Source organism: Podarcis cretensis (assembly GCF_951804945.1).
Source record: "Podarcis cretensis genome assembly, chromosome: 4".
Taxonomy (NCBI): Eukaryota; Metazoa; Chordata; class Lepidosauria; order Squamata; family Lacertidae; genus Podarcis; species Podarcis cretensis.
The window spans coordinates 66,221,959-66,248,761 of NC_137173.1; the positions used below are offsets into that span (position 1 = coordinate 66,221,959).

At 40.7% G+C, this 26,803-nt stretch overlaps 2 protein-coding genes and 1 long non-coding RNA gene across 17 annotated transcripts in view; 2 read left to right on the forward strand and 1 right to left on the reverse strand.

Moving 5' to 3' along the window:
* Nucleotides 1-16,863, forward strand: part of MAP7D2 (MAP7 domain containing 2) — a 52,591-nt gene extending 35,728 nt beyond the window's left edge. For 5 of the 10 annotated variants that reach the window (XM_079972217.1, XM_079972221.1, XM_079972220.1 and 2 more), the window contains 11 exons: nucleotides 656-804; nucleotides 2,708-2,835; nucleotides 5,642-5,886; nucleotides 6,915-7,041; nucleotides 7,365-7,569; nucleotides 8,542-8,646; nucleotides 9,429-9,482; nucleotides 10,709-10,787; nucleotides 13,364-13,550; nucleotides 14,135-14,410; nucleotides 15,272-16,863. In XM_079972217.1, the coding sequence (XP_079828343.1) occupies nucleotides 656-804; nucleotides 2,708-2,835; nucleotides 5,642-5,886; nucleotides 6,915-7,041; nucleotides 7,365-7,569; nucleotides 8,542-8,646; nucleotides 9,429-9,482; nucleotides 10,709-10,787; nucleotides 13,364-13,550; nucleotides 14,135-14,384 (1,529 nt within the window). In that variant the 3' untranslated portion in view covers nucleotides 14,385-14,410; nucleotides 15,272-16,863. Of the gene's footprint in view, nucleotides 1-655; nucleotides 805-2,707; nucleotides 2,836-5,641; nucleotides 5,887-6,914; nucleotides 7,042-7,364; nucleotides 7,570-8,541; nucleotides 8,647-9,428; nucleotides 9,483-10,708; nucleotides 10,788-13,363; nucleotides 13,551-13,880; nucleotides 13,964-14,134; nucleotides 14,411-15,271 lie in introns of those variants that run through there. The other 5 variants (XM_079972219.1, XM_079972222.1, XM_079972224.1 and 2 more) reach the window with 2 other exon arrangements.
* LOC307214001 overlaps nucleotides 1-26,803 on the reverse strand; it is a 257,787-nt gene that overhangs the window by 43,537 nt on the left and 187,447 nt on the right. The window lies entirely within an intron of this gene.
* BCLAF3 (BCLAF1 and THRAP3 family member 3) overlaps nucleotides 19,865-26,803 on the forward strand; it is a 29,317-nt gene continuing 22,378 nt past the window's right edge. For 2 of the 6 annotated variants that reach the window (XM_079972236.1, XM_079972241.1), the window contains exon 1: nucleotides 19,950-20,175. The gene's annotated coding sequence lies outside the window, so the exon portion shown is untranslated. The other 4 variants (XM_079972238.1, XM_079972239.1, XM_079972240.1 and 1 more) reach the window with 4 other exon arrangements.

A 26,803-nucleotide genomic window follows, 5' to 3' on the forward strand; every position in this document is an offset into this window, starting at 1 on the left:
TTGCCTTAGCAATTATGTTGAAGAATGTAACATTTCGGTTGGCTAGAAAGTAAACAAATAACAAAACAAATTTAAAAATTGTCTAAATAGTGATTTATAATTAAGCTTAACTCAAATTTCTAGGAGTCTAAGTAGTATCCATTCAGATGACATACTAGGACTTTAAAAGCAGTTTTACTAACGCTAAACAAGACAGTATGATTTCCTAGCCAGTGAACTACAGTACTCTGATTCAAAGTTAGTTATCAAACTAGTAACATCTGTACCATGTATCACTTTTAGATCTGATTTCTCCAGTCCTTAGGATACTACTTTAGACATGTTTCTGAATCTAAAATGGTCATGAAAAATTGACCGATAACAAAAATAATTCTCAACAAGAGATTTTAATCTGTTAGGAGTGGCCATCTCTTTAAAACCTGTCAATAGAAGAACTATTTATTCCTATGGCCTAAAGTTTTTAAGCTTAGTGAAGGCACTTCAGTAAATGTGTGGTGGTTGTATAAAGAGAGAAAATATGGTTTATTAATGTGTTTGAACAGTTTGTGTTTTTCTGTTTCTAATAAAGATTGCTGTTCCTCCCCCCCTTTTTTCCGCCCTCGCTTTCTTTGTCTATGTTCCCTATTGCTCTGGCTATTGTACTATAACTCTTTAGTATTCCATATCTGTCCTCGTGTAGCGCCAGCTAGCCCTCTTAAATCTCCTTACAAGCCTTCGCCCACTCGAAGTATGGAGAGAAAGAAGGCAGCATCTGCGTCAACATCCGATGCAATGAAAGGAGCAACTGCAGCAGAAGTGCCACAGGTGGGCTTGAAACTTGGCCGGCCCAAGATAGATGCTCTTTTTGTTTTTTAAGTATATTTATAAGATGGTTGGGTATTCTGTGGGTCAGTGTTTAAAGAGTAAATGGCCTCTCTGTTTCTCCTGCTTCCAGCCGCTCTGTTGCAACCATTCCTCTGCTCTCTAGATATTCATAAGCAGTGATGCTTGCACTAAGTTCTGTTATGTTGAGCTGAAGGGTCAAGTATTTAGGGAGTCTGTGTGTCTGGTGTGATATTATATTTTCCAGATGGGAAGAGTTTTTTGAAACTTGAAATTAGATTATAAGAATCTGCGACTTAAAAGGATATAACCGTCAGTGCATTGTACCTTTTAAAGCACTGGCTTCAGTGCTTTTAAAGGTTTTTTTTTAAAAAATAAAATAAAATCTGAGTGCATCACTACAAATAATTTGTTTTGAAATTTGAACTTGCTTTCTTGCGTCCTAACTCAGCAGAAAAATAGTTTAGCTTTTAAGAGCTAAAGTATGCTAATGCTTAATTGGGGTAGGTTTTGACAGTTTCCCTTGCTGCTAGAGGATTTGTTTTGTGTTTGTTTCAGCTCCGCGTGGCGCTGCAAATAAGAAGGAAAATGTTTTAATGCATTCATGTACATTTCTAATTTTATAATATTTGTGGACACTAGGGTGCGCTCTTAGAATTCTGTCTGATAACTAACCAAGTACCACAAGGATAAAACAATAAGAGTAACACCCTGTGGTATTTTTCTTCTTCAATAATACTCAAGTATGTGTATTGAGAAGAATAAATTAATAATAAGAGCAGGTGGCTAGGGGTTAGCGCTAGACATAGTCAAATGCCAGAGATATGTTTCTGTATAGTGCAAACTGCTTGATCATGGTTATGCCGACCTACATTTTGCACTAGTTATAACTACAGTACTTCGAATAATGTATGTGTAATTTGCTTGATTCTTCTTCATCAAGAGTAATTCATGCAATAGTAAGGTACCATGTTTTAAAAATGGTTGCATGTATAGGACTCAGGTTGGTATGAATTCACCTAATTTTATTGTACTGTTATTTTTAGTTTAAGTTTGGAAATAAAAGTCACATTGAAAGTTTAACATGGAAAGATAGGATACAAGTAATTTAAATAAACATTGCTTTCTTCAATGTACTGTAGAATTTTGGACATCAGAGGATATCACTTGACCATTCAAAAGTTATTACGTAATGGAATAAGTTGCTTTCACTTGTAAAACACTAAAATAAGAATATGAGATGCTAAGTCTCTGACCCACCCTTCAGATCCCCCAGAACTTAAGCTTCCCTCAAAAATTCTGCAGAAGTATTACTAATGGTCACAAGTTGATACTTCCTCCCAAACCTTGTTATAACTCCAGTTTGTTTTGTTGACCAAGAAACACAGCAGCAGTTGGGAGGGTGGGATTTATATATTTTATTAAGGTCCCTCTGCATCTTCTCTTGTATTTCAGAGCATTGTGGCTATACCAGTAGCATGTTTGACCCCCAACATTTCACAGATAGCAAACGGCTTTTAAAAATTCTGCTCAATTTCAAAAGCAGGTTGCCCTGCTTGGGTTTCTATATGATACTTTGGAACTTGACCACTGCTTGTAAAATACCCTGAGAGAACTCTATGCAAGGGCACTTAACTGAACTACTTTGCCACTGCAATATTTTGATTAATATATATATTGTATATTATATTTGTGTATAAATATAAATATTTAGTGTAACTTTGATGGCCATAGGGGGGAAATGTTGCAAGCTTTCACAAAACTTGTTTAAAAAAATTAAAATACAATTTTGGTTTGTACATACAAGTCTGTTTGTGGGTATCTGTGCTAAATCTGTTTCATCAGATGCCAAAAGTACCTGTCTTTCGTCGTCTTCTTTTTTAAGAATGAGAAGAAAAAGAAGGAGAAGCGGCCCACAACCCCTGGCACATCATCTGGTTTGGGATCTCCTCTTAGAAGATCTGATTCTCCAGCAGCCATGTCCAAGCGATCAGGTTCACCTGCAACTCCTAAGTAAGACAATTCAGCAAAATCTGATTTGCCCCCCCTTTTTCCCATCCTCCCTCACAGTCGCTTCAAGGATCGACCAGTCTCCTTCAGCCTTCCCCTTGTCCCTAAAGCAGCCAGTGGGAGAATTAGGGTCGGAATTCATCAGAATGCAGTTTCCCCTCTGCCTCAATGAGCAGTCTGATGCAGGGGAAAGAAGGGAGGGCATAGGCAGTTTTCAAGAGAAAAATGCCAGTCTTAAAGTCATCAGTTTCATTATCATAATATATCTGAAGAGGAAACCAGCAATTTCCTGAACACAGGATTCTAATCGTGTTGAATCACTTTTTTCTTTTCCTTTTGTTCTGTAGCATGTTGAACATCTGTTGCTACGGAATATTTCCCAAGCCAATCCTGGCCCAAATTCTTTAGAGATGCCTAGGTTGCCAATAAAGTGTCTTATTATATTTTGAGGGCATAGATGAGTAAGCAAGATTCGTCACTTAGCTTGATTACATTTGTCTGTTAGCAATAGAACTGACACTTTTCTGGGAACAGCCACTCACTTCCAATGGCTCAGAACACTTTGGACAGTTACTCACAGCGCCACTCCTTCATCAGTTTACCTGGTGGCAGTCTGTCAGAGGCCACTGCCACCACTGGGTAAACCTGCTTATGCATGAGATGAGGCGGCTGTCAGCCGCCCCATCCTTCTCACATGGGCTTGGTTGCAGGTGTACCTGGCAAAGTTGTGTCATGGCCTGGGGCTTGTGAGCAGAAAATGAGTGCTGCTCCATCCTCTCCTTGCATTCATGTGACTTGTAATGAACCAGCCACTGCTATGTAAACTTGTGAGCAAATACACTGCCAGGCAAGAAAGGACAAGTAGTGGTGGGTGGGTTGACACTGGGTGAGGGGGTGGGTGGGTTGCTTAGCGTGGCCTGTCTAGGACCCACAAACTTGGAGTCTGACCTGGGTTAAAAAAATGTTCGCTGAGGAGAACTGTTAAAATCTACAACAAATTTATTTTTCTGATTGTACCCTTAATTGGTTGTAAAACCACTGATTTAATGCACCCAGTCCAACTATATCACAGAAAATAATGGTAACTGAAGTTATTACAGTGGTACCTCAGGTTAAGAATTTAATTCGTTCTGGAGGTCTGTTTTTAACCTGAAACTGTTCTTAACCTGAAGCACCACTTTAGCTAATGGGGTCTCCTGCTGCCGCCGGAGCACGATTTCTGTTCTCATCCTGAAGCAAAGTTCTTAACCCGAGGTAATATTTCTGGGTTAGCGGAGTGTGTAACCTGAAGCGTATGTAACCCGAGGTACCACTGTACTAGCTTAGGATCATCACCTACATCAGATGGAGGGGGAGAGCATAAAAGCAGCAGAAGTAAGGAAGAGCCAATTCTATTGATGTGGAACCAGTTAGAGGGTAGTCATGTAAGGGTTTAAAGTGGCCAACAGCTGGAATGTTGCCACTGAGGGCATATAGGCAGAGCTTGCTTGGATGTCCTCTCAAAACTAACTGGCAAGAGAGCATTGCACGAGAGTGTTGCTGCTGCCGCTGCTGTTGAACGGCAGACTGACTAACATTCCTGCAGGATACATTGAACTGGCAGTGCAGTACTTTAGATCCTCACAAAATTTGTAAAGGTTATTTTCCAAGGCAATTTTGTTTGGAAAAGAAAGAGAGAGAAATAGCTCATACATAAGCAAGGTGAACAAGCTGTTATGTTACTTCCTGCAAGAAGCGCTTTGATAAAGCAAATAGTAAAGAAAAAAGTAAATGGAGGGAAAGATGTATATGGCCAAAAGGTTCATAAACAGAAAATAAAGGGTTAATCGGAAACCAAGAAATGCTGACTAGAGGACAAAAGGGACAAAGAAGTTTATCTGCCTGAAATTAGAGCTGAGTCAGAAAGTGGTATAGATATTTAGTAATAGGGTGGTGTCTACAAAAATCTATAGAATCAGCTGACTGGGCAAAAAAAAGCAAAAAAAACCCTCACTTAAAAGTAGATACTGGTTATTTTAAAATAGTAAATGTCCCAAACTGTGTTCCCAGTCAAAAACAGATAATATAAATTCAGAAGTTCTTTAGATGTATTCTACAGTGTCTCCCTCTTTAAATTATTTTTACTGAAGTTTTCAACAGACAGATAACAACAGCGAAACAAGCACAAAATGTAATACTGCAGTACAACAGTTCATTGATCAGTCTGCATCACTGGATAGAATTGACCTGCAAAATACTAAACTCAATAAAGACCACAGAAAATGTGCAGTAGTGTCTTTGCTTAATTGTTAGGGTATATTTTCACACAAACAAGATGAGATAAACTTGTATATTGATACAAGCCCAGGGTATGTTTGTCATAGACTCAATTCCCGCCCCCCTCCGGGAGTAATGCTTCAAGTATTTTCATGTTTTGTGAGCCTACCACATTGCCTCATGACAGTGTAATTTGTGTGAACAAGTATGAAATGGATTTGCTGTTAATCCCAGTTGGCACAATTTCTCTCTCCCTGTTTTTTTAACAGACTAATTTGCTGCCTGGCGCATGATTTGTTTCTTCCGAATGTTTTTGGTCACAGTCCTGTTTTGCCTAAGAACAGACAGTCTGCAAACTTAATCCTCATATTCTTATATGTTTGCAGCTTTAAAATAAAATAAAAATAAAATAATGTTTTATTTGATGTAAAAGGGCAAAGAGTGGGGAAGTGGGAGAAATCAACCAAGGTTAAGATCAGTTAACAATTGACCTGTCCTTCCTGGGATCTGTTGGCAATACAGTATTGCATTATTTATTTGAATTTATTTTTAGAACACTTACGAAGACTTACCCACAGTCTCCCAAAACTACTAAACAGTATCTGGCCTCTCCTGTGAAACACCGTGCCACTTCAAATCTCAACCAAGAAACGCCTAAGAAAAGGGCAGAAAAGCATAAAGACCAGCAAAGGGAGACTGCTGGTCAGAAAAACCAAGGGTCACCTGGTGAAGAGGCTGTAAGCCAACATCTAGCTGAAAAATCTCTGCCTTCTGCAGGAAAGACCGAAAGCAGTGAAGGTGTTTTGCTTTTGCCTTTTTGCTTTTGTTTCGTTTTTGCTTCTGTTGTAATACCTCTTAACTCCTTATATATCAAATAACTAGTTCTATCATTTCCATCTTTGTGGCAAAGGAAATTTGGCACTGATCCAGAGGATGCCATAAATGCCTTTATCTTTAGAAGTCTTCATAGAATATTCAGTTAGTTCTAGTAGTAGGTATAATGTCAAGAATAAACTATTGGGCCATTGGTAAGCAAAACGTATTGAGAAGCCAGACGTCGATTCCTGGATATTTCTTGTGCCTTTTCTTGCTGTGGTGTCAACCTCTCTCAGTACATTAACATGCCCTGCTTTACTAAAGATATCATGAATTGCAGGTGCAGTTAGAAATACTATATGAACGTTTTCTTTTAAACAGTGAAACAAAGGATTAATTTATACAACTAACTGAGGTAGTTTCCTGGGGGAAAGAGCTGTTGTTCATTTCACTTTGATGCAACTATCTTGATATACTTTCTAGATATTCTTCTCTGCTTACTAATTTTGAGCCACTTATTAGTACAACCTTAACTATGTCCATCAAATCCTGTGCTTTACACACATTACATTAACACATGTAATGACATTATATTAGTTAGCATCCGTTTGTCTTGGGAGACAATGGACGAGTGAGTGCGCCTTCAGGGGTGAAGTCAAACCATTTGAAAGTCACAGTGCCTGCTGTGGCTGTAGAGACCAATATAGGAGAGACATGTTTTGTTACAGCTGGGGCAGATGAAGGCATCTGGCTCTGCTGATCCAGCTGCACCATGGCCTTTCTTCTTTCTATACTCCTCCTAGCAGTCATTCCTCTTCTGGTCACTGCTGTGGATACAAGACCTGATTGTCTCCTGATTGTTTGGAGGTTTTGTTTTTCTCTGAATATGAAGCGGTTTATAAATGCTTTAAAGAAATGAAGTGAAGTTAAGTTCCACTGAACGTTTAGGTTGCCCAGTGTTTCCTGGGCTGCAGTCTATAATGTTTTAACCGGAACAACAAATTGTTTAGGGAAACTTGCAGCAGGAACTACTGATGCTGAAGAAGCTACAAGGATTTTAGCAGAGAAGAGGCGCCAAGCTCGTCTCCAGAAAGAACAAGAGGAAAAAGAAAAGCAGGAGAGAGAAGAACGTGAAAGGTATTTTCCCTACCCCATCCCCACTTCTCCATTAATAACAGCACACACTTGGACAGCTTCTCATTGCTGCTGTTAAGAGACCTTTTAATTAGTTTCAATTTCAGAGAGTAGTTAACATGGAATGAATGTTAACTTATCTAAACTAAACTATAGTGAGTCCATATCCATGATTTCGCAGAACTGGATCCCCCAAAATTTAGGGCACATCTCCCATTTCCCAAGGAAACATGACAAAAGTACACAATTCTGTGCAATATGTAAGTGTTATGCAAGGTATAGCTCCCTCTGCCAGTCCTAAAATAAGTATTTCTGTGGCTTTGCAGGCTAGAGAGAGAAGAGCTGAAAAGAAAGGAAGAGGAAGAGAGGATTCGCCTGGAGGAAGAGGCTCGCAAGAGAGAGGAGGAAAGAAGGCGTGAAGAGGAAGAAGCTAGGAGAGCAGCGGAGGAGGAAGCTAGGAGGAGAGCGGAAGAAGAAATCCTGCTAAGGGAAAAACAAGAAAAGGAATTGCAAGCTATGATTGAGATGCAGGTATGGCCTTTTGGACGTATAAGACCATACGTACTATTTAAGAAGTGTTTTGACTATGCAGCCTTTTTCAAGATAGAGCCTAATATTTCAGAATAATAATTATGTTTTGTAAAAAGCAGAAATGTAGTACGTAATGCTTCTGTAGGTTTATCATAGATGAACATACATTGTTACTTTTTATTCAGAGTCAGGCCACTGGCATATCTCTAAACCGCTCTTGGTTTCCTGGAAGTCTCATGTACAGATCTTTTCATTATCCATCTCCCGTGATCCATTATCATTTCAATACTTTGGGGTTTAAAATGCAGACATCTGTATGCAAGACATGTCCTCTGCCATTGATCTAAGTCCAGCATTATTAAGCATGTCACACATTATGTAGAACGTGTTAAACCTCAGGTGCCTATAGTTACTGCCCTTTAAAATGACATACATGCTAAATGCTAACTATATGTCCTGACTTAGATCTGTTAGCTCTTTGACTTTTAACTACAATTCCATCCGTATGGATGGGATTTGTACTGCTTAGAGCATGTTTAAATCCCTTTTCCAGGTGGGTTTGCAGGGCCACCTGGGAATTGTCATAGCTCAGTAGTTGAGCATGTGCTTTGCATGTCAAATTTCCCAGATTCGATCTCAGCCACCTCTAGGTCTGTATAGACAATACTGAAGTAATTCGACTAGCGCTCTAAATTGCTAGAAGGCAGCTCTCTGTGTTCTTACACCTTTCGGGGAACTGGTGGCACAAGCAAGGCTACATCCACTACAGTCCGGCACACCCACATGGGAAGATGAGTGGAACCACAACCATTCAGGAAAAAATAGCCCACACAGACACAAAACCCTAGCAGAAAGCTTTGGTGCTATATTTTAGGGAAATACTGTCCACTCACATTTTCTGGAGTCTGGAAAGTTGTCTGTGATGGAATGAATAAGGTGTGTTTTTTTGGTGGCTTATGTGTGTTTAATTAGAAAGAAGCAGCAGAAGCGAAGGCCCGGGAGGCGGCTGAGCATCTGCGTCTGGAAAGGGAACAAATCATGCAGCAGATAGAGCAAGAAAGACTGGAGCGAAAGAAGGTAGAGAATTTGTCCATATCACGGGTGACAGCATTGTTACTTTTGTCCTCATAAGTTTATCAAATGCATCTCTAAATTAAAGGTGTCCTAGACGAGAAAAGCTTGATGATGTGGTCCTAATGTCAAATGTAATTGTTCATTATAAATTCTGTTCAAAATTATGATCCTCTTCAGATTTGGGAGCAGCCAATTGGTATGCATGGGATCTGCCTACCAGTTGTAACCTTTCTGTATAGGATCATGGTTAATAGGGCTGTAATAATCCTACACAGTCTCTAACACATCCTTTTCCAACTTGGGTCCCCATATGTTGCTACAACTACAACACCCCTCATCTCTGACTACTGGCTTGCTAGCTAGGGATGATGGGAATTGTAGTCCAACACCATCTGGGGACCCAAAGTTGGTTGGGAAAGGCTACACTAACAAAAGCAGAGTTAAAAGATACTTACTCTGTTACATGTATGGCAATTGTCTTTAATCAGATGGTATGAAATTGCTGACAGTGGTGACTTGCCATTGCATTTTCATTACATAGATGAACCATATTAAAGAAATCCATATTGGAAGATTCTAACAGCAGTGATTCAGAAATATGACTTGGAGACATTGCCTTATGTGGCCAGCCCAAGATTTATACCTTATTTGAGCCTCACATGTCTGTAGAATGGGGAGATATTTCTTCTGTGCTATATATTGATGCAATCTCAGTTAGCTTAGCACTTTCAGTTTTGGAAAGCAAAGGATAATAAACAACATAATCATTTTCTTTTTCTTTTCAGAGAATAGATGAAATAATGAAAAGGACAAGAAAAAGCGAAACACCAGAAATCAAGGTGTGGAACAGAATTCCCTTCCTTTCCTTGGAAGTGTAGAATTATGTAGTTTAACATACAATAAATGCCATTGCCCCAGAAATCTGAAGATTAATCTTCATTTGTAATATAAGTGGCCACTTTGGGCCCTCTTTGAAGGGTCACAATGGTTTCTCTCTCATATAAACAGCAGAAGAAACCAAATATGTGCAAACATGGGGCAACATAATGGCAAATACTACCTTTCTTAATGCCTCTAAGGGGGAGAGATGAAAACAAGTGTATTGTGCCTTCTATCTTAGTTCCAAAGTACACAGTTCATGCAGCATTTACCTCCGCTGCTACATGGAGGAAAGCAACTTAGAGAGGGCATTTTGGGAAGGTAAACAGCAGGAACAGAAGTATTTGAGCTGTTCCCTCCTCCCATTCTGCTTTTTCTCAGCTGCAGCCACTTGTGGCTACTTTTCAGTAACACAGACAGAACAGGGCAGGAAGAAACGCATAACTGGACGTAACATGTAGTTTGACTCTTAATCGCTTACTGCTCCTACTTTATTCTACGTACTTGGTTAAATGATAGGCTCTTCAAGAGTAATGGTCAAAGACCAAAGCAATTAGTACTACTGTGCAAATAACTGAAGAGCTGGCTGGGGTACATTTTGCTTGTTATCCTCGCAAGCCTGAATGGTGAAGAGAGGAACTACCTGGATCAAATGGCTGTTGCTTCCGCAGTTATTAGTCCAAGCGACATGAGAGAGAAAAAACAGGGGCTGTAGCTATTTTAAACCCTTGTCACCTCCTCCCTTCCCACAGAGTACCTTGATTGAGCTTTGCTTGAAAAAAATAAAAATTGTCAGAGAATCTGGCATGTGGGCAGGGCATCTCTGATCTGCATAGATACCAACCTGCAGTGCCCGTAGTAAAGATCTGAGGTTCCCAGGGAACTAGTGTTGGTACAAGGGCTTAGAGACTGCTTACCTTTCCCACCCTGGAGCAGATAATGCAGACATGATATAAGGATCTTGCTGGAAGTTCTCACCCATCTCCTTCTGCAGCCATTGTTTTCCCTTTGTCTGCTTCCGTCATGTTTATAGAGAATGCTACAATAAGAGATTAAGAATGTTTTGTTACAAGCTGTGTGGGGTATATATAAAACATTTTGAGCAAAGTAGAGCTGGTAAGATATAAATGTTCAGCTGCGCCTCTGGAAAGGTCTGCAGTTAGTGAATTTTACGTGTTTGATACAGAAGGAAGACATTCAGCTGGATGTGCCATCATCTTTGAATCTGGACAAACAGCCAAAGCCACCTGCTATCAATCAAGCAGGTAAAAAACAACACTGTATTGATATTAAATTATGTATTGATTGCCTTCCAAAATCCATGCTTCAATGAAACTTGCTAGATTGTTCCTATTTTTGGCAATACTTCCTGAAAGTTCAAGCGTTTGGCCTGCCCATAGTATTATTCTGGCAGACACGTAGTCAGTTTGGCCTGCTTCTCATGTGTGTTTGCTAGTTTTGCTATTCACATTGCTTTACTTCTTCTTAATATTAAACCTCATAAGTTAGCTTGAGTGGGCGTGCCACTCACACTATAAAGAGCTCATAACCCACCCACTCTCAGTAGCCAGAAACATCGTACCCAGACACTGGAGGGACTTGTCAGGAATAAACATGGATCACTGGTATCAAGTGGTATGGGAGACAGCCTTACTAGAAAAGTTAACCAATAGGCAGAAACTGACGTGGGGTGGAATAGAAGAGAATGACTTCACTCTGGAATGGCTTTATCACATACCGTATTTTTCGTCCTATAGGGCGCACCGGCCCATAGGACGCACCTCGGTTTTTTTTTGGGGGGGGAATGAATTTTAAAAAATTATTTCCCCCCCCAGCCACGGCTGCCTCCCCAAGCCTTGCGCACACCTGCCCGAAGCACGGGGAGCCCTCCGGAGGGCGCTCCGTGCTTGGGGCGACAGGCTGCCGCCCCAAGCCTCACGCGCTTGGCGGGACCTCCCACCGGGCGCGCAAGGCTTGCGGACACTCGCCCGAAGCACGGGGAGCCCTCCAGAGGGCGCTCCGTGCTTGGGGCGACAGGCTGACGCCACAAGCCTCGCGCGCTCGGCGGGACCTCCCACCGGGCGCACAAGGCTTGTGGACACTCGCCGGGGCTGCAGGCTGCTGCCCGCAAGCCTTGTGAGCCCGCGGGAACTCCCGCTGGGCTCGCAAGGCTTGTGGATAGCTTCCTGAAGCCTGGAGAGCGAGAGAGGTCGGTGCGCACTGATGCCTCTTGCTCTCCAGGCTTCAGCGAAAGCCTGCATTTGCCCCATAGGACGCACACACATTTCCCCTTCATTTTTGGAGGGGAAAAAGTGCGTCCTATGGGGCGAAAAATACGGTACACAGCCCAAAAGGACAACAACACGAATCCACTGATGGCATATGATTCAATATGGCTAACTTATCCAAGCAACACTACCCTCTTCACACATGAACAAATGAATCCCACTGCAGCCCAAGCAAAGACAATCAAGCGCACTCTAGGCCACCCCAACCTCTCTCACCACCAAGGAAACATAACAAGTGAATGGAAAGAGAACCCAGCCAAGTGATGCTGACAGAAAACCCCCACGCATACACTAAGTAAAAGAACATAAGCTGTCCCACCCTGTCCCCTCGCCCCCCTCCCCCCTTTTCTTCCCAACCCTATACTGCATATAACACCAATGTCTCACGACAAATGTACCGTAACTGATCTGTGGAAAACACAACCTGAAGAAAGAGACAATGCATGTGCTTTTGTAAATGAGGAAAATCTGCAATTTAAAAAAATGTTTTTTAAAAAAAGTTACTTTGAGTGAGCATGTGCCTAGAAATGCAAAACATAAATTTCAGTGCCCGGAAAGGCAAGAAATAAACATTTAGCACTACCCTCATCTCCAAACACCTTCAGTATAGTGAACATGGAAGCAGTTCTAGATTTGTGAGGTTCACCGCTACCAGTCATCGTAGAATAAACAGCAGGCAGTACTGGGCTAAGTATGACAGACAAAACAGACTCTGTATCAGGTAGCCTCTTATGTTCCTATTCAAACAAAGGCAGTATCTCCTAGTTCAGCCATAGTATTTTATGTGCCATGAGCAAGGTGCATGGTGGAGGCTCTCTCTCATTTTAGTAAAACTCCACTTCAGGAGATGAGTATTGAACAGGCCCTGTGGAGGTATACATGATTCTGGGCTCATATCTTAAAGCCTACTTACACATTAAACCTGCCATATAAGCAAAGGCTGTCTATGTGAGCTTCTGTCTCCTGAGAATTCTGAAGCCTTCTCCACTCAGACACCAAAGACTACAGGGGATAGAAATAATACACAACTGCTCTCTATCCTTTTCCAACCATTGATTGTTTCCCCCACTTTTATTCTTAGTGACTATTTTTCTACAAGTTCCCATGTTGAAAGTGGGGGCAGGGGAATGGGAAAATAAGCTACTAGACATGGCAGATAGTCAGCAAAGTTGTACCTGGAGTAGACCCATTGGAATTATTGGACTTAATTCTATTGATTTCACTGGGTTTACTCTGAGTATCTTAGCTGTCTATAACCCAATAATGAGGAGAGCAGTTGGCTGCCACCTTTACTAAATGTGATTTCCTCTTTCCCCCTGCCTATTGGTGGAGAACTTTCAGAGCTCTCACATACTGAATTGCAACATCTCAGGCTTCCCATGTGGAACTTCAAGCTTGCATATTTTCATCTTTCTGGCAATAATATTTAATTGCATTTCCTAGAGAACAAATCCTGCATTAAGGGTAGGAATAAATATGTGGCTTGCTTTCACCAATGACTTCTTGTCTTGTTGCTTTTACAATCACATTTCCTCATGACATCCTTTTCATAGAAATGAATGGACTAACAAGCTGCAAAGATGATAAAGGCCTGGGATGTGCTGTGTCTGACTCTTTCCCTCATGATGTATTTTCTAATGGACTTAAGCCACTTATGGGCCTTATTCAGCTGAACCCAATGGATGGGAAATCAAATAGCATTGATGATTCAACAGATGAAGTTCAGTCTATGGATGTGAGGTACATAACCATTTAAAAATAATCTTAGTCAGGATCCAAAGAACCACACAATTTGTTACATGTGCCTGCTGCTGCTTTAGATTTGTGTTTTTGTATGATATGGTTCAGGGATATGCTTCTCAAAAAAATACTATTATTTTAAATCTTGCTGAATTTGCACAAATAAATACCTAAAGTAATTTGTATCCTGGCCCTAATAATTTGAAAGTTTCATTTATCCTTTAATGAAACATGCTGTGTTCTATGTTACTTCCAATTCTTTTGTCATTCCTTCCCTTCCACGGGCATCTGTGAACCAATATTTGATGCTCTTAACTATGGTGTACAAAGGAGCAAAATGCATTCTGCAGCCTGATCCTATGCATGTTTACTCAGAAGCAATTCCTACTGTGTCAAATAGTGCTTTCTTCAAGGTAAGTTGTCTAGGGTTGCAACCTTGAGTTATTTGCCATTCATTATCTGCCTACTGTAAAATAGATGAGCTGAAATCACACTTTTATCATCTGAGGAGATTTGCATTGTCATGAATTTCATGCAACATACATGTTAGTAACCTGGTTTTCACTCTTTTTTTTTTTTAACAGTCCTGCTTCAAAAGAAGAGCTTATATCTATTCCTGAGTTTTCACCATTGAATGAAATTATGCCTGGTGTTTCTTTGGACCAAAATGGCTCAAATAATGGGAAGGCTCTTCAAGATCTACTAGATTTTACTGGCCAGGCCACTTACCCAAAATTATCAAGTGAAAGTGTCAGCATAGATGATTGTAATAAAAACTTGATTGACGGATTTAATAGTCCAGGACAGGAAACAACTCTCAACACCTTGTGTTGACAAACACACTACTACTTAGCAATAAGGTACTATATTCTAGTAATAAGTACAATTGTTTAGCTACCTGTTACAGGCAGTGTTTGTGTTGCCTTCTGACTGTCACACAACTGAAAAGAAAACCAGGACTTATGAGCCCTCTTCAGAAGTATTGTTTGTGCTTTTAGTGAGCATGTGAGTGGGGAGCAGGGCTGACGTGGATAATGCTGGTCTGTCCCTCTGTATCAGGGTTTCCCAAACTTGGCTGTCCAGCTGTTTTTGGACTACAACTCTCACCATCCCTAGCTATCAGGACCGGTAGTCAGGGATGATGGGAACTGTAGTCCAAAAACAGCTGGAGACCAAAGTTTGGGGAACCCTTCTCTATATGCACAGTGTCCCTTTTATTTGTTCGGCCGAACACATTGGTATCATGGGCTGTGGCCAGAGGGAGATGTCAGGAGCATTGCTAGACAGGTCAGCCTCATTCATGGGTTCACTGAACATGTGAACAGCACTTTGGAAGAGGGCAATGGTTTTTTGTCGTGTGTTTGTTTGTTTGTTTGTTTGTTTGTTTGTTTGTTTAAAACCATCTAATGTGCTCAGAGCTGTTGGGTGTTGGATAATGGTTTACTGTTCCATTCCTGAATTTTGTTTAGTAGATAGCATGAGTATAATTTGGAGGCCACACCCAGAAGGCTAATGGGTCTAAAATTATGAGGGTCTGAGGGGTCTCCTTTCTTGAAGATTGGCACAATGTTATGCATTTAAGCCTTGAGAGGTTGAAAGTGAAGACCAGAACAATTAAATGCAGTATAATAATCTGAAAATCAGAACAATTTAACATAATAATCTGCAAATAAAACATTGGATTTACGTAAACTAACTCAGTCTATTTTTCCGATTGACAGATGGCGTTATTTGGGAGAATATAGACACTTCCAACGCTGCTGTTGGTCAAACAAGAGCTCGTCATTTTAAGAAGCTGCTGCAGTCCTCAACATTGGATATCATGTTCCTCTGCACTGAATTTACTGTCTTCCCATGTGCATTGATGAGCAAGTAGTCATTTTGGTCAGGAGTGGAAACTTCAGTTTGAGTGGTTTCAGGGAATATTTGTGGGAGCTTTTTTATAATTGAGCTTTTAGCTGCTAAGAAAACATGGTTATTAAACATATACGTATATATATATATATAAATAAATATATTATCAGTGGGCTCCCAAGTGAGTCAGTAAAATTTATTTTAAAACCATTCTTTTAATTTTGTCATTGAGCTATCAGGATTGTGTGTGTGTGTACGTAAAAATGCACATTAAAATGAAATGGCTGTTCCTGTGTTTGCCTTTCAGTTTGTTTGTGTTTTTTTCCTCTTGGGAAAAAGTCATTTTTTAAATGCCATTTATTATAGGTGTCTTATTGCAAATCAATAACTGAGAAGGCTTGGAAAAAATATGCAACTGCTGGAATCCAATAGATTTTCTTGCAGACAGTGGAACATTTGAATTACCACTCATTAAAATATGGCACATAACAATTTTATTTGTAGTACTTTCTGATCTGTCGGTAACTGAGTTGGCACTGAATTGGAGCTACCACTAATATAGTGCTAAAATGAAATTAGCAAAAGCTTATCACACTGTATTTAATTTTAACTGTGGGGGAAAGTTTTATCATTACATGTATTATATTATTGTAGAAGTAACTGTATCATGGGGTCCAGGATGATGATATGTTAATGTTCAAGATTCAGTGTCTGTTATCAATACCAGGTGGTTTTCATTCATGGGATTCTCTAATATCCAACAACTCAGCTTCATATAATCAACAGCAAACAGTATATATACGTGGGCAACAAGATATTATAAGGTACATAACCACAAGTGCTGAAAGTTGTACTCCTGCAACACTATAGTCTTATCAGCCTCTCTCACTCTGCAATTGTATATGAAGAAAGCTCTTGTTGAGAACGCGTAGATGTTCTGTATAATGTATGAAGGGCATAATTCAGCCTAGTTAAGCATTTTGAGATCCGTTAATTCCAAAGGGCAAGTCAAGCACTTAAATTTCTCTTGAATTTGAAATCGATCAACCTTAAGAATGTTTAGTTTAGCCTGGATTGTGCACAAGGAATTTCAACTTTTGGTGAACTCTTCTTACCTTTTATGCTGTATTCTATGCTGCCTAGAGGACAACTCTGTCCCGTTCTTTACAACAACAAAAAAGACAATTCTGTTGGAGCTAAAGAAATGGGAAACTTTTATATGTTGGGGGTGTTGTAATGTAGCTTTGTTCTCGTGACTCTAAAAATGGGCACGTATTGAGAAATTTAAGTAGTTATTGAAGCTATGTGATAATATACCCAAATGCTTACAATATTTATGTTGATGTCATTCAGCAAAAAATACTTCCTTGGTGACTGTGCAGTATGTGGTAGCATGGTATGGTGTTCTTCCAAGTTAATTCTGCAGTTTTCCTCATAAACAATAAAGAACTTAATCATATTGTGGTGGTGGTTAATGTATTTAGTTATGACAGATTAATGACACAGCATTTTCTGCAGGTAAAATGTATTTGTATTCAGGTGTTGAAACACTTAATAAACAGTTTCTCCAAAGATGCAAGGGAAAAGGTTTGACATAAAACTCTTTTACATGAAATACCAAGAATGCAAGGTTTACTACAATAAAAATTGATAGTTTCTATAAATCAAAAGCAACTTAACACATGAAAGCCAAATGCAAGCACAACTGATTCTTAAATAGACTACATTGTCCGAGTCTGTAGCAGATTTTTAAAAACACAAATTATTTTTAATTCAGAAAGTTACAAAAATTGCTTGTGGCAGCAGATATCATTTTTTAGAAAGGTATTTCTCAAACTTTTACACACAAGGAGGAATCCTAAGATAAGGCCTGCTGTGATTCATGCATTTTTATAAAAAACACTCTTATTGTTCAGACAGTTTCATTATTGAATAACTTTTTCCTCACTTAAAAAAGTTTTATAGAGATACGACAGTGTACATGTGGTGATTCTGATCTTGCACAACAGCCTTGGATATGACCTTCTGAAGCTACATTATACAGTGGTACTTCGGGTTACATATGTTTCAGGTTACATACGCTTCAGGTTACAGACTCTGCTAACCCAGAAATAGTACCTCGGGTTAAGAACTTTGCTTCAGGATGAGAACAGAAATCATGCGGCGGCGGCAGCGGGAGGCCCCTTTAGCTAAAGTGGTACCTCAGTTTAAGAACAGTTTCAGTTTAAGAACGGACCTCCAGAACGAATTAAGTACTTAACCCGAGGTACCACTGTACTCAGTCAGACCACAATATTGGCCCATTTATTTCAGTCCGTATTGTCTACACACTAACTGGTAGTAGCTTTCCAGGGTTCCAGGCAGGGTTCTATTACTTACTCTACAGACACATTAATGAAGGATAAAGCTATCAATAGGTATGAGTTCTGGTGCACACAGTCGTGCAACAGCTTAGATTTTGGAGTCCTGAAGTCTGGCAATTCTCCCAAGTCTTCTCAGACAAAGACAAGTTCTTCTCAAAGTGTTTAGGTAACTCCATAGTTCTGCAGCGACCCACCTTTTTCTGATAACAACTGATCCCAAACCAACACTGATAAGTAAGTCATGAGATTCAACAAGGTGCATCTCAGGAGTAAATCAGCTCCTTCCTCACTAGTGGAGTTAGCTCATTATCTGCATTGCTTAATACGCCTTCCATTTTGCATTCAGAGGATATATAACTACCACACTTACTACATGTAATGAAGTGGGCTCTAGCCTATGAAGACTTATGCCATATCTACCGTAATTTGCTAATCTTTAAGATGCCACAAGTCTTTGCTGTGTTTGTTCCCTGGGTCTCATAATTCAGGATGTTGTGCCAACTGTGTATATGAGTTGCATGACACACATGTAATATTTTGAACAGTTATTTAGCCACAAAAAATAATCTAAATATACAAATCCAAAAGGACGTGAACAAGAAAAGTAAATACATGAGAATTAGCTCAGAGATTAGCCCATTAAAGGAAAGAGAAAAACTAAATTTGGAACAGCATTGTAGACATAAATTGCATTATCTTGTGTAGGTGAAACCTTAGAGCACTTGTTTGGTATGTAGAACGTCCTATATTCAATTCCCAGCACCTCCAAGTGGGCTGGGAATGTCCCATCTGAAACCGTGTTTCAGGTTGCTACCACTCAGTGTGGTGGGGCTGAGCCATGTAGATTCAGTATAAGGCTGCTTTCTGTGTTCCTATGCAACACCTTTGCACTGTGCCCAGATATTTTCCAAGTTTAACTACTATACTTTTCTTGTATCTATCTTATGACTTGTTCCAGTTCCTAAGTAGTTGAACACTTGTGAATTTGTGGTTCCCAGCCCATATGCTAGCTATTGGATATATAGGTTATAGATAATACATTGATTTTGCAGTCCCATTTGTACATTAGGGAAAGTGAGATTTATTATTCCCATGTGAACAATTTTAGGGAAACTAATTGAAATTATAGTTCAATGGTTTTTGGATAAAAGTCCTATTGAGTTTTGTGGGATTCATTCCCATGCAAGTATGCGTAGCATTAAACTCTAATATTATTTTTAAAAAGATAAATACAGTGAAAGTTCTGAAATCCATAGCAAGCCAGTACCCTTTTGATGTTGCTAAAGGGAAATGGAGAACTAAAAATGTTCTGAGACAAGTCTCCTTATCGATATAGCTGGGAAAGAGTACTTTATTTTTGCTCCCAAAATTAAGCAAGGATGAGAATGAGAGATCCCTGCTAAGCAAGGGAGGGCTGCTTCATCAGTCAATGCTCAGCTGTGGAGCAGGATCTGAACGCCAAGCCTGCCTTGGGCTATGTGACTGGAGTACCTTTTTGGCATGTATAAAAAGCGCATTTTCACTCGCCAGAGTAGCCAGGCAGCGTTTCCCCAACTTGGGTCTCCAGCTGTTTTTTTGGATTACAATTCCCATCACCCCTGACCACTGTTCCTGCTAGCTAGGGATGATGGGAGCTGTAGTCCAAAAAGCAGCTGGGGGGGGAAGACCCAGGTTTGGAGAAAAACAGCCTACCTCCACACACCTGCGATTAATCTACAGTCAGCCTCAGTAGTGCGCCATGTGGAGTTTAACGCCCTTTTTATGTTTATGTGTTTTACAGTCAAGTATTTCTAGGCCGCCTTTCCGGGTAAATACAATTTCGAGGCATTAAAAAAAAATAAAAATTACAAAGGCTGTCCCGAGCCCCACACCCAAAAGGCAGTCAGAAGAAACAATACTAAGGGAAGAAAGAAATGCACTGCTTCGTGTGTGTGTGTATACATATATGTGTGTGTGTGTGTGTGAAGAATGCCAGAATATACGGCTGCATCTCTTTTATTTTAACGAAGCGGGGAAGGAAGACGCGCGCATGTCGGGGCAAGAGAGCAGCAGCGCGGGATTCCTCCGGGCCCCGCGAGGGTCGCCAGGGAAGCGTCGGCATTCGCTCCTTCCCCGCCCCTTTACTTCCGGGGCACTTGGCCCGGCCCTTACGCCTGGGCCGGGGTGGGCGAGGTAGGTAGGCCTGGCCGGCGGAGAAGGGCGCTTCCTCCTCTCTGTTTCTCGCTCTCTCCTCCTCCTCCTCCTCCTGCTCCCGCCGCGGGGCCTGGGAGAAGCCTCGAGGTGGGCGCTCCGAGGAGGAAGGAGGGCGGAGGCGGAGGCAGGTCCTGTCGGAGAAGCGGCAGCTGCAGTGGCTGGGCCGGCGAGGAGGCTGAGAGACGCCGCGACCTGGAAGAGGCAAGTGTGGTGAGGCAAGTGTCTCGGGACACCGCCCCCTCCTTCCCGGGCCTGCCGCGGCCGAGACTCTCCCCAGGGCTGAGGTGGGAAGGTCGAGGGCGGGCGGGGGGGGGTGTCTGCCCCCCCAGGGGATTCTGTTGAGGGAAAGGGAGCTGCACCTTCCCCTCCACCTTTTCTGGGTCTGAAGCCGAATTCCCCCCCCCACCTGCCCCCCCCGTCCTGTTTAGCCGCCCTGTCCCGAGAAGCGACATCCCGCTTTCTCTGCCACGCTTAAAACTACCCGCAGTTATTATATTGTCACACACAAAAGATACTTCCGTTTCGTATTTGGGGGTGGGCTGGGGTGCTGCCCCCACCCTGGTCATCCTTTCCTTGGTCCGCGCTTACCTACCGCGAACGGTTTTTTTAAAGTGTAGAGAGCCACGATATCGGTCATTCGGTGGGTTCAGGGTGTTCTTTATAGGGTCTAAGTTCTTTGCTGTGGCATGAGATAAAAGGCTGATTAGAGTAAATTAGCCTGGGGTCTAAACCCCCCCCCCCAAAAAAAACCCTCAACTAGATGTCCAAATTGTGAGAGTGGTAGTTTGGCAATAGTGCGGCAAATTGTAAGGAAAACTGTATTCTTAATAACATATTAAATCAGAATCGTTGCCATTCTGTAGCACTGTGCTCAAAATTGTTGCAGTGGATTTAATCTCTTCTTTCGGTCCCACCTCCACAAGAGGTCCATAGGGTGACAACAGGGTCTTTTCTGCGCTGGCTCCCCGTTTGTGGCATGCTCTCTCAAGGGAGGTTTGGCTGGCACTTTCATTATACCTCTTTAGGTGCCAAGCAAAAGCATTCCTCTTCAACAAGGCCTTTGGCTGACTAACATACAATATTCTTTTAAAAGTGGGGAGGTGTTGTTGGTTTGGTTTGTTGTTTTTATTACGTATTTTGTGCTTTTATCTTGCATTTTTATGCAGTGAACTGCCTTGAGATCATTGAATGAAGGGCAGTATACAAATGTTAATAAAATAAATTAACATGTAAACATGTAAGAATCTTTAACTACCATGATTTGGAGCACAAAAGAGGGATTAATATCTGCTAGGTTAGGGCTGTAAAAAGAACACCTGATCACCTGTTTTTTTTATAAAAAATTAGCTGGTTTCTAAAAATGTAATACTAGCGCCTAAGTGATCTGAAATATATAGGCTGATACAAAAGCAAGGAACCAGCTTGGACTGTTGCGGAGGAAATCAGATGTTTGATTCCCTGCATTTGTGGTGCAACTTTCATAGGAGAAACCTGTTTAACTACAATATGGTGAGATATGTAAGTTTGTATTTGTATATCGAACTCTCTATTTTTCCATCTGCCAGAATACCGCTTTGGATACCAGAAACCTGAAGCAGAGTTACAATAGTGGCCAACCAGATGTGTCTGAGAAGCCTGCAAACAGACATGAAGGCAATAGCCATCTCCTATTGATGCTTCAGATAAACTGGTACTTGGGAGAAGTGATAAAGACAGACAGAAACACATGTTGAGAAGATAACAAGTGGGAACTGCTTTCATTACCGCTTTTCCTATCCCTTGCCTAGGTAGCAACTATGGGTGTGGGTTTTTGCCTTGCTTGTGGAGTACCCAGACACATCTGACTGCCCACTGTGAGAACAGGATACTGGACTAGACAGACCTTTGGTCAGATCCAGTGGGTTGCTCTTATCTTTGTATTTGAACATGAGAGAACTCTTAAATAACTTTTTCATAAATGTCTGAAGTTTTGCTTTCCATTTCATTGGGTTCGTTAAGCGTTGTGATTTTTCATGGGGTGAAGAGAGGAGTGGTTGACAGTGCCTGGAATTGTTGGGTATCGCTCAGCAAAGTGCTATACTTTTTAGCTTGTCTGTAGGGCTGTGAACCTTTGGCAAGTTAATTTTCTTCAGATCTTAGACTTGCTCAGCAGAGTCTTATGTGAATTCAGTTAGTTATAAATAATATAGTACATCTTCTTACACTAAGTGTATAATTACAAATTCATTTTTGTTCAGTTGCCTTAGGGTGATTGTGCACACCTGCTCTTACTTCCCTAGGTTTTTATTTATATGCCCCAAAATTATAAAATGGATCTGATTGTCAGTTGTTCTTGGGCACTACAGTTTTGAAAGTTTCTATTTTAACAGTTTGGGTTATAGAATAAATTGCTATTTTTCTTTCACCTCTACATACATTGTATGCACCTGCTTTTTCCATAAGCTTAGGTGACTAATGTCACACTTCTTTTAGATTCTCTTTGCTTCAGAGTAGATGGAGCTGTGTTTGGTTGGAGACCACATTAATCATACTTTGAATAGACCCATTGAAATTGATTGACTTGTAATCTGTTTATTTCAGTGGATGTACTCTTGGAGTGTGACAAACACTGAATATTGCCCAATAGATTTAAATCAAATTTCCAGTTTGGTGATATAATATATATATTGCCTAAACAAAAGTGTTTATGTTGAAACATACTGGTTTGCAAAGAAACAGAATTTTTCTAATACATAGGAGTATAATCTAAAACCTTGAGTCATGGTTCCCACAAATCTTTGCACCACCCAATTATATTTGCTGAAAGATAAGAGGAAGGCATAACTCTGAAATTTCATGAATTTCCATTTTGCTCTTTCTGCAAGCATGCAAGGACACTTAAGCAAAACCAATTGCTTGAAAACAAGGTTTTGTCTGAAGGTAGTTAAATGTGTTTGATTGTGAGTTTGGCATTTGGAATATGATTTTCAAAGCATCCATAGCAGTGAAAAAACTAATCAATTTGTGACTTTGATTTTTTTTGCCACCTCTAATAGAATTGGCATCAGTTTATTTGGCATAAGCATATGCTGTTGTGTTCTTTTTTGAAGTTTCTTTATAGTTGATTTGTCAGCTTGCTGTTGGCATCCATCTCAAGAGTGATTCCGGTTCCAGGGTGAAGTCAAACCACTGTGTTAGCAGCACTGAAAAAACCGCCCCGGGGTGCATGTCTGGGCAGGGTGTATGGAGGTCCTGGCTTACCCAGAAGACAATACCTCCTTCTCAGCCTTGCTGATGTGGTCTAAAGGAAAGCAGAGCAATATGTTTGGCACGGGCACCAGCTTGGCTGCAGAGTTGCCAGGAGGAGATGTACAAGGTGTCATCAGCTGTCTTAGGGTCTCCACTGTGAACTTATTGTCATCATTAAATTATCAATTTAAATACTTAAATTGAGTGCAGATATTTTAAAATGAATAAATGTTAAATTTCAGTCATAGAAGTATGGTCACAAGACAATTTTCACTTTCTACCAGATTGTTTTTCAAAGCTAAATGCATTCTCCAGATGTAGTAGTCTGTTTAGACTGACATCCTGGTTTCCACTGCCCTAGGGCAGGGCTGTGGAAAAAATCATTCAAAACCATCTAATACAAATCTTAATAATCTTGTGGCAAAATTGAACTGTGCTTGTTGTGGCAGCAAGTTTTATAAGAAAGAACTTTAAACTCTTGGATAAATATCTTGTTTCAGGCACTGTTCTTTCTATAAAAATGATGGAGGGAGGAAGTACATTATGTAAACTTTCTTTGAAGACCTTAGGTATGCAGGCAAATTTGTGTGAGATATATAGCTTGTTGCCTGGCTTCCAATGCAAGTATCACCTCCAGGCCACTATATAATGAACCTTTCCTAAACTGGAAGAGCTGATTATTATTTTTCTTTCAAACCTCAGATGTTCTACAAATGACTAATAAGAGCGTGTGTCAACACAAGGGCTGGTAACTTTAGGACTTCTTTTTCAAAGCTGATATGTGCTCAAACAGGACGCAGGTGGCGCTGTGGGTTAAAGCCTCAGCGCCTAGGGCTTGCCGATCGAAAGGTCGGCGGTTCGAATCCCTGCGGCGGGGTGCGCTCCCGTCGTTCGGTCCCAGCGCCTGCCAACCTAGCAGTTCGAAAGCACCCCTGGGTGCAAGTAGATAAATAGGGACCGCTTACTAGCGGGAAGGTAAACGGCGTTTCCGTGTGCGGCTCTGGCTCTGGCCAGAGCAGTGATGTCATGCTGGCCACGTGACCCGGAAGTGTCTCCGGACAGCGCTGGCCCCCGGCCTCTTGAGTGAGATGGGCGCACCAACCCCAGAGTCTGGCAAGACTGGCCCGTACAGGCAGGGGTACCTTTACCTTTACCTATGTGCTCAAACATGCATAATGCAAAGTAGTTAAAGGAGTAGTTAAAGTGTTGTATGTTGAAGAGAACATCTCAAGTTGTACAATATTATGTTCGTGCTCTGCTTTCTAGCGCCTACTGCATGAATACCATAGTAAGTACACAATGTAAACATTTTAAGTATTGTGAGATAGGACTACAGTGGTACCTTGGTTCTCAAACTTAATCCGTTCCAGGAGTCTGTTTGACTCATGAAACCATTCAAAAACCGAGATGTGGCTTCCAGTTGACTGTAGGAGCTTCCGGCACTCAAGCAGGAGCTGTGTCGGACATTTGGCTTCCAAAAAAACATTCGCAAACAGGAACACTTACTTCTGGGTTTGCGGCGTTCGGGAGCTGATTTGTTCAGGAGCCAAGCCGTTTGAGTACTAAGGTACCACTGTATCTTCAGTAAATATTAGAAACATAAAGGAATTAAACATAACATGAGGAAAAACCTCAATAGTACAGTTAAAAGTGCAAAAAACAATTATGTGTAACTGTTATTTGTAGAACATAACCACAGACCCCTTTCTCCTTTTTATAACAGTTTCAGCAGGAATGGCACCAACATCCATCTGACTCAGGGATCATTTAGAATTAATAATAATTTATAATAATAATTTATTATATATACACCAGACATCTGGCTGGGTTTCCCCAGCCCCTGTTTCCGTCAAATGTAGTTTTGTGTTGGCTTCTGCAGCAGCATTACAGCCTAGCATTCTGGTTCCTATTGCGTTAACAAAAACCTTAACACAATATGCAAGGGATTTCTTATACAGACTCCAAGAAAATTGATACTGCTTAAAAAAATAAAGTATGTTGTTCATGCTACCATCACTTGGCTCATAGTAGCTCCAGGAGGCCTTGAGTACATTTGCAACATACTGTTGCCAATTTCCTTTCTTCCTTGTTCCTGTGTGGTTACCAACTAAACTACTGTACCATGCACTCCATTAACCTGCTCACCTAAAAATCTCTCATAGTGAGGAGAGACGGATGAGAAGTTGATCATCAAGCCAAAGCCTCTGGGTTTCTGGCATCTAGCATATATACTTTTGTGGAGGGCCTTAGGCCAAACAGTAGTGTTTTCCTTTGATCATGACTTTTATTCTGGAAGCACCAGTGCCTAATTCTGTCCATATGCATTTGCAGCTGCCAGATCTTTGGATTCTAGCATTATAGTCCATTTTGGAGTACTTTAATGCATTCTTGGAAAAAGCTAGCCTTCCTTGGTTTGTGTGTAACACTGATGTTTATTGTGCTAGGTTATGCAATGTTCCCTCTGCAGTATGCTAAATTAACTGAAGCAGAAGCAGCAATACCCATGGATGCAGAAGAATTTTAGCTGTTGTCAAGGTGGCGGTCACAGTATAAAAAAATGTTTTTAAAATCCCTGAGTATCTACAGCCAAGCTAGTTTTGATTTCTCCCCTAATTTCATAGGGGGAGCAGGGTGGAACACTTTTAAATATATTACCTTTCCATTAGGCAAAGTCAAATGCCATTCAGGCTATTAGTTACATAGATGTTTCAGAAACAGATGACAATACAAGAAAGCAATTGTCAGTCTGAAAGTATCCTCTGTTGAAAACTGGATAGAAGCCAGTGACCATGACAAAGGTTGTGTTCTTGCATATCTCTCTGTGTAAGGACATTTCCTCAAAAAAAGAAATTACTGCTCTAGTAACTGAGACTTTATCTTAAATTATTTTTAGTGAGTCTTATTGTGAAGCAAGTACACACAGGATAGCCGCCTTGGCATGTCTTTACAAAGGAATACCAAGTGTTTGCCCCAAATGTCAACATTTTCTAAAGGTTGTCTTGTGGATTGCAAAATGGTTTGTTGATGCCTTCCAGTCTCCATAGAAAAAGGGACCTTACCTTACTTCTGACTAAAATGTTGTGAATTTGTATTGCACCTGAGTTACTGACAACAGGTTTTACTTACTTACAGAAATGTAAAGGCATGCCACAATATCCACCCATTTGCCTAAAGCAGTTACATCCTAGGCTTGGCAGCTGCCATCCACCCACAAAGGTTGAAGTCACAAGGAATAGAGTAAGCCTTTGGAATAACTTTTTAAATTATGTCTCTTCATCTAAAGAAGTGTCATATGTGCATCTGTTTATCATCCAGAGCTATTTCCCAAAACATTTTGTTTCCTGTACTTTAATTTTGGTAGCCAGCAGAAGGAAGGATGAGCAGATTCAAGTTGTATTAAAAGGATGTAAGGATTTGGGTAAATATATAAATCATTGTTCACATTTCTTTGAAGAGTAGCAAAACAAATTGAGTAACTTTTGTAGTAATTTTTCTGTCCTCAAAATGGATTAAACATCCCTGTCAAGATATTAAATGACTTGACTTTGGGGTGAATTTTAAAGACTCTTATGTGAACGGTTTCTTTCCACAAGGTGAAAGGAGTGTCTGTCCTGT